Source organism: Anarrhichthys ocellatus, unplaced genomic scaffold, assembly GCF_004355925.1.
Source record: "Anarrhichthys ocellatus isolate YVR2014 unplaced genomic scaffold, GSC_Weel_1.0 scaffold4, whole genome shotgun sequence".
NCBI lineage: Eukaryota > Metazoa > Chordata > Actinopteri > Perciformes > Anarhichadidae > Anarrhichthys > Anarrhichthys ocellatus.
The window spans coordinates 7541200-7548172 of NW_022280034.1; the positions used below are offsets into that span (position 1 = coordinate 7541200).

The 6973-nt window shown below is 42.4% G+C and overlaps 1 protein-coding gene across 3 annotated transcripts in view; it reads left to right on the forward strand.

Moving 5' to 3' along the window:
* The first annotated feature begins 90 nt into the window (after positions 1–90).
* LOC116381450 (SH3 and cysteine-rich domain-containing protein 2-like) overlaps positions 91–6973 on the forward strand; it is a 23268-nt gene continuing 16385 nt past the window's right edge. The window contains exons 1-2 of one of the 3 annotated variants that reach the window (XM_031843613.1): positions 459–512; positions 3105–3133. Coding sequence is in view for 2 of the 3 variants with exons in the window: in XM_031843611.1 (XP_031699471.1) it covers positions 426–512 (87 nt within the window). In the remaining variant the exon portion in view is untranslated. Of the gene's footprint in view, positions 513–2742; positions 3134–6973 lie in introns of those variants that run through there. The other 2 variants (XM_031843611.1, XM_031843612.1) reach the window with 2 other exon arrangements.

The window sequence follows — 6973 nt, forward strand, 5'->3', positions numbered from 1 at the left end:
CAGATTTTGAGACGTCTCCACCAATCAAAACGAGCCAAGCGCTTCGTCACGGTGAAATCAAAGTTGTTGTAAGAGCGCGCGTGTGTGTGCGCGAGTGGGGAGGAAAACTGGCCGGTGCATGGGAGAGGCTCGAGACAGCGAGGAGAAGTGGACAAACCTACCGGCAGCGGCGACTGGATATTTCCTTACACCAATGAAATCATTATCGGTCTGTTCTGCACCAATTTAGAATAAGAAGCACCTTTTCGACGGGATATCGTTTTTTTTACCGATGAAAGATGATGACTTGACACTTAACTAGCTCTACCTCTTTCGGACTGTAGCGATGTTTAAACCTCTGCGTGCATAGTCCCCCCCCCCCCCCATCCCTCTGTCACCGTGGACTTATCCATTTGTTTCGGTTTTGCTGTTGAAGGACAAACGATATGACGGAAATCAGCGAAAAGGAGAACGAACCACAGAACCTTCACCGACCGTCACACGCTACCGTGCCCAGCCAACCTGAATCAAAGGTAACAACACACCTCATGGCGATTTATTTTTTCTTTCTCGTTTTAAAACAAAGCACATAATTGTTTTTTTAAGCTAAAGCACGTTTGTCTCAAAAGTTACTGCTCTGTCTTTCAATTCAAATGATTCGTATGGGACATTTTGACTAAGGTGGTTTCTGTCTTTACGAGGCTAATTCTGCTGTGGTTGCATAACAGCTCTAAGCCGCTGTAATAGCCGCTGTAATTCTTGTGATTTACCTGACCTCGCAGAGTTAGCAGAGATTACATACAGGTGCGTGTGCGTGCGTGCGTGTGTGTGTGTGTGTGTGTTGGAGGGTGTGTGTGTGTTTGTGTGTAATGAATGCATACAAATATTAAGGAGAAGAAAAGACTGTTTTCTTCTGTTTTCATTGTTTGCCACAATGATGTACTGAACACAGGTTAAGAGAATGAGATGCAGGTAGAGACAGTTCAGAATGATGCTTGGAAGCAATCCATGCTATTGTGTACCTGCAGTAAACATTGGAGGTACAGCGCCCAAGCAGATGAGTTATGAGCCTGTACCTTTGGGGGCATCTTTTCTCCTGCACAACCCAATAAACCATCACGGGTACCAGGATGGCAAACATGATGGAGGCATTGGCAGATGAACCTGCGTTTGGGTCTTGCTGGTCCTGTATGAACTTCACATTCTCTGTCACCTCTACGTTGTTTTCTGTGCTTTCGCTGCTACAATCCGCCACCAGATTAGCTGCATCTTGAGTTAATCGTGCACTCATTAGCCCAGATCACAAGCCATATATCTGCTGCTAACGTATGGTCAGAGATGGGAAAGAAAGCCTCGTTTTTTGCTGCAGCCACTTGGAAATACAATTGATGAATCATTGGCATAATTCAGGACTATTGAAACTCTTTGGTAAAAAACCTCCACGTCACTCCTCTCTGTTCTTGGCCTACTTTTAGTCTTGTTTTAGTATCGTTACCTGTTCTTGCTATTGTTCTTTCTGTTTGTATTCGCAGCTTCTTCATACTCCTGTCGTACACATTTTCATTTGATTATATACTTTAGTATTTCTTTAAAAAAAGATGGACTTATTGTTGCTGTTGGATCTTTCTTGACAAAAAGTGGGGACAATACATTCTCACATACTGACTTGACCTTAATCTCCTGCATCACATTTATCTTTTAACCACGTCAAATGAGCTTCAAGAACGGCCCTAATTGCAGCAGCAATCGCAGCAACAAATCACATTAAGGTTTGTTGGGTCATCACCACAGGGACCTGAACCAAGCCTGGCTGGACGGGCCTCTTGCCTTTTTCTATTTGACTATACAGACAAACACAATGGATGGTGGGCAGGGAGGTGCCGCGTGGATTTACGAGCCAATCAGCTAGCAGATGTTTGCTGTGTCTCGCTGGGGGCCGGGTCATAATTCACACAAATGGTCGTCCGGGCAAAACGGAATGGGGAGGAAGCAATCCTCCGAGCTGCGTCAGCCGTGTAGCCCCGTGTTTGCCAAGCCCCTGCTGGCAGCCGCGACCACTCCACATCCCGCAGAAGAATAAGAAGATTAAATGTGTGTTACAACATGCGGGGTCTCTTTTCAGAGTAGTCTGCTCGTGGGCATCTCTAGAGCCTCACTTGTTTCTTTCTGTCACTCTCAATCCTCTCATTCGTGCGTACGTTGCTGTATTCATTTCATAACTATTTCAGCACTTTGCTTTCCCTCTTTTGCGTCCGTGTCTGTCTCTCTCTATGCAGTCTTTCTCATCTCTTCATCAGCTCTCTCTCTCTCTCTCTCTCTCTCTCTCTCTCTCTCTCTCTCTCTCCCGGCAGTCCCTCGGCTCTCAGAGTGTTTATTACAGCGATAAGTGGGCCTACCATCTTTCTAGAGTGCTTCTAGATGCTGTGACAGAGAATAAATAGTTATTCCACCTCCTACACCTACGGGCAAGGTGATGGGTATTGTCATTATTATCCCTCTCTAATCACTTGGAGAGTGTGCCATTCAAGCGTTTTGCATTTAGCGGTACGGTAAGGTACGGTAAAGTAGATGACGAGCTTGGAAAGACAAAGCAATGGTTCAAGGAATACTTCACTCACAAAATGATCATTTGTATATCAGTGACTCACTCCGTGTTACCTTGAATTCGAGCCTCCACAGTGAACAAGGAGTCAAAGAACAGAGAAAGGTGTTGATGAATGGAAGTAAATGGGGGGGGGGGGGGGGGGCGTTAAAAAGCAGGACTTCATCAAGACATCTCGGGATCAGAAACGGTATGTATGTATGTTACACACACACAAGGAATTTGGCTTGGTGATTAGTGCGTGACAATAGAAATAGACATAACTCAAAAAAAGAAAATGTACAATAATGTGTACAAACTCTCACACAACTATGTATGCATTTAAATAGTACGGTGTTAGTGAAGATGTATGTGTTTTGGAAGTAGTGAGCATACTAGTGAGCATACATAGTAGTGAGACTTTGATTATACTGCACGAGTTGTGTGTGTGAGTTTTTAAACGGATGTTTTGGTATACTTTCGCTGTCTTCTCATCAAGACTCTTCTTCGTTTTTTTTTCATTCTTCGTTCACCATGGAGGCAGAAAAACAAACTTCCCCTCAAGAATCCAAGGTAACATTTTAACCTGGCACACAACCCATTAACCGGCAAATTGTCATTTTAGTTTGTATGGATTAGAACATATAATGTGTTAATTATTGAGCTTTGGAGGTGATAGGAAGCAGATTTTGTCATCTTTGGACAGAGTCAGGCTAGCTGTTTACCCCTGATTCCAGTCTTTATGCTAAGCTAAGCTAGCCAGCTGGAGCTTTATATTTACCTTACTAACATAATGGTGATATTGATCGTCTGATCTACCTCTCGTCACGAAAACAAGTATTTCCCAAATTGTGGGACTATGCCTTTTAAACTCCACGTCGTTTATTAGTGGAGGAAATGAGAGCCGTGCACAGAATCGGCCGCTACATAAAGTTTAATATTCACAGACATGTCTGTGTTAATGCTGATAATGCACGGTGGTGCTGTGCCCCGGTCCGCAGGGCCTTCACACAGCCCATCGCCTTCTCAGCCAACACAAAGACGTTTTTACGAGGTAAAATGATGGCAACTGTTTCTCTCTGACTTTGCCCTTCACACTGACTTTCTCAGAGCTCTCCTCTTTCTGCTGTTCTTCACACTAACTTTCTTATCGGCCCATTTTTCTCCTCTCTTCGTCTAGTGGATTTCTTTCTCTCCATTTCGAGTATGTATTTCCTTCCTCTGTTCTATTGACCGTGGCCCATTTAAATGAAACCCAACACCTCGTCTTTTTCCACCTGTGCTTCACCTCTTCTCGTCTTTCTCTCTTTATGTCTCCCATTCCTCCTTGCTCTCCTCCATTGTCTTCTTTCTCCATAGCTCTGAGTGTGTGGCTGCCGATGGTTTGCAGGGTGCTTGTGAGGATAAAGGTGGTTTAACTATAGGATAGCAAGCCTGAGGTCCTGTCAGGAATGAGAGAGACAGAGAGAAAGAGGAGAAGGGCGAAGTACAAGTGTGAGGAGGAAAGCAGGAAGGAGGAGGTAAGAATCTATAAAAGAGAAGAGAATGCCAAATTAAGACTAGAGAAGAAGAGGCGAGTGACTGTGAAGACAAGAATAGGGTGGCCAGTTCAGTCAGTTAAAGCCAATTATTTTTTTGATTAATACTTCTCCTTTAATTCTCAAAATTACTTTTCATAAATGTGCAAACATGAAAACAATCAAATTTCAATTTGTTATTTCTTCCGTTCATGACGCGCATCATTAAACACAAACGTGTAGCAATACATTGGAGAATGATCCCGTTTTATCTAATTAGTTTTGGACAGGTTTTGACTGCGCTGACATTTCATTTCCTCTTGGTTAACTTCTGAGTTCAGAAGGTATCTAAACGTCTTTAATGAGCTTTTCTGATGCGTCCGTGCCGCTCACATGATTGTACCGTGTGGATGACATTTCTGAACAGAGCGTATTCGGCCTCCTCGTGTTTGTTTCTTCCGTATCGCTGCTGGCAGGAGGATACATCCCTCACTTCTGACAGATCATGACATGTTTGTGTTTCTCCTTCCAGAATGATTGACTCGTGCCGCTGACCTTTTGAAGCAAACTATAGTCTGCATAGAGAACAGATGAAGGGTTACAGAGAGACAATGAAGCAGAGAGGTGCTCGTGTATCCAGTGGTGACCCAGCACTGCTTGGATTAATGACGAAGTCATTGAATTACCGTCCTTGATTGAGTTCTAAAATGCTGCTGATCCTGCAGAATCCCATGTGCAGTGTCGGGGTAAGAGCGGAGTCACTTGGGAATAAATAAGGCCTTTATCTAGTCCTTTGTTTAGTGCTGACCTTAGGTTGATGCTTAGAGTTTCTATTGTCTCCAGAAAGGCAAAGCTGTTTAATGTAATGGAGCAGAAAAATAAACTTTTTTTTTTTTTTTAAATGATATTTCTGACCTCCAGCTCCAAATGGCCGACTCACGTTGAGGAAAAACTGTGAAAAGTACACATGTATACAGCTTTAAGACTTCTTTAATATTTAACGGCTTCAATAATAATTCAACAAGAGCCTGTGTTGCTTAGCAACTATGATGTCACTTTATCATCAACTCTTCAAGTGCGTACGTCAAGTAAGTTACTGGCTTGAAATAGCATTGAATTATTCCAGTTAAAAAATAGATCATTTTAATAATCTATCCCAGAATTTCTCCTTTTACATCTGTCCCTCATTCATCTGAATTGAGGAGGTTGTGATCTTGTCCTGATTTAGATGTAAATTAAACAGTAAATCAGTCACTTGCATTGCTGTATGGTAGTAGTTATATAGTTATAGGCCTGAGAAGGCAGCTGAAATTAAAAACCAACATCAGTGACCGATCCTTTAGAAAGGACAGCGCAGTCCTATAGTGAGTAATCAAAGTGTAACCGCATTGTTATGAACATCACAATGAGGACTGTTCCTCAACCATTGTGTTGGAATCAAAGAGCCGTCGTGGCAGTTACCTCATGCTAACTGCAAAAGCTCCTCGTGCAGTTAAGCCCTTTAAACGCAAGCTTCTTGATGCTGCACGCTCGGCCCGGCAGCTTGTGAGCTGGCGAAGTCTTCGCAAGCAAGAGGCTCATGCATCACCAGGAAACAGCCCGCCAAACTACGGACAGGTATTTAGGAGCCCCACAAAGAGCTGTGCATGTGACAATGAGAAGAGGATGGGAGAATAATTTACCTCCATTTACATCTTTTCTTTTTTACCTAAGACAGTGTAATAGATCACAGAGACACCTCTGAGGCTGTATAGGTTCATTTTAGGTTCTCCTTCCCCGTCTGGTAAATCTTTCAAAATGAAAGCCTTATTTTAGCTTGTCCTCCCCCGTCTGTGAGTTTGTAATTGCCTCGATCTATATTCTCTCCTGAGTAATAAAGTTTTGATGTGACTCGAGTAATTTGGAAAGTAATGCAGTGCATATCAAAGGAGCCATATGTCTGATTAGAGCAACCTCTCAAGCGCTTTAAAACTGTTGTACAAGATTAACGTCATTACATCTGAATGTGATATTTTCAATACTTGACAAAGATACTTCTCATATACATGCTTTTTGTATGGTGTAATCCCCCCCCCCCCAAAAAAAGAAATCCCTTGATTTAAATATACGGTCAGTTTTGCACAGTTCTAGGAAGTTTTCAATTTATTCCAAACCCTCCATTGCAGCTCGTGCCGTGAGGCATTTGCACAAAAGGCAAAAGGTCACATTAGTTGGTGCTCTTCCACCTCAAAGCGTGCTGCTGGAAAAATGCTGCCTAACGAGGCCTCCGTTAATTTAAAGCTCAGGCCACTGCAGGAAGAATGCCAAACGTAATCACTTTCCTGTGTGTACAGTAATACTTTAATATACTCTTTTAATATCATGAGCAGCTAGAGATGTCCTGTGAAAAACGCTGCAGTGGGCATGTTATGTGCAAGAGTTGGCAGACATTGGGGAGCAATTTGCTCAACCGTCTTCCAACTGCAGATAATAGTTAAACGAGTGCTTTTCCTCACAGAGACGGGTGGGAACTGGTGCAGTAGCCTACATTTAAATACTGTCATCGAAACTGCTCAGTAAGGTAGTAATAAACCTAACCAACATTTAGAAACATGTTGGAATAACATGCACAAAACAATGTACATATTGTACTAATATTGTAGGAATAAGAGTAATGAATTCTAGATCATACAATGTATTTTTATCTGCTCGTGTTTCATCAATTATTAGACTGCTACCGCTCTCAACAATGCAGTATGCTGCTGTGTAATGGTTGTGCTTATTAAGGCACAATGGCAGCTTTGGCTCTGCTCATAGATGTCACTGGTGTCGATGCTAAAACAAGCATTCTTATTCAAACTAGGCTTATATATATATATATGTATGTATATGTATATATATATGTATGTATATGTAT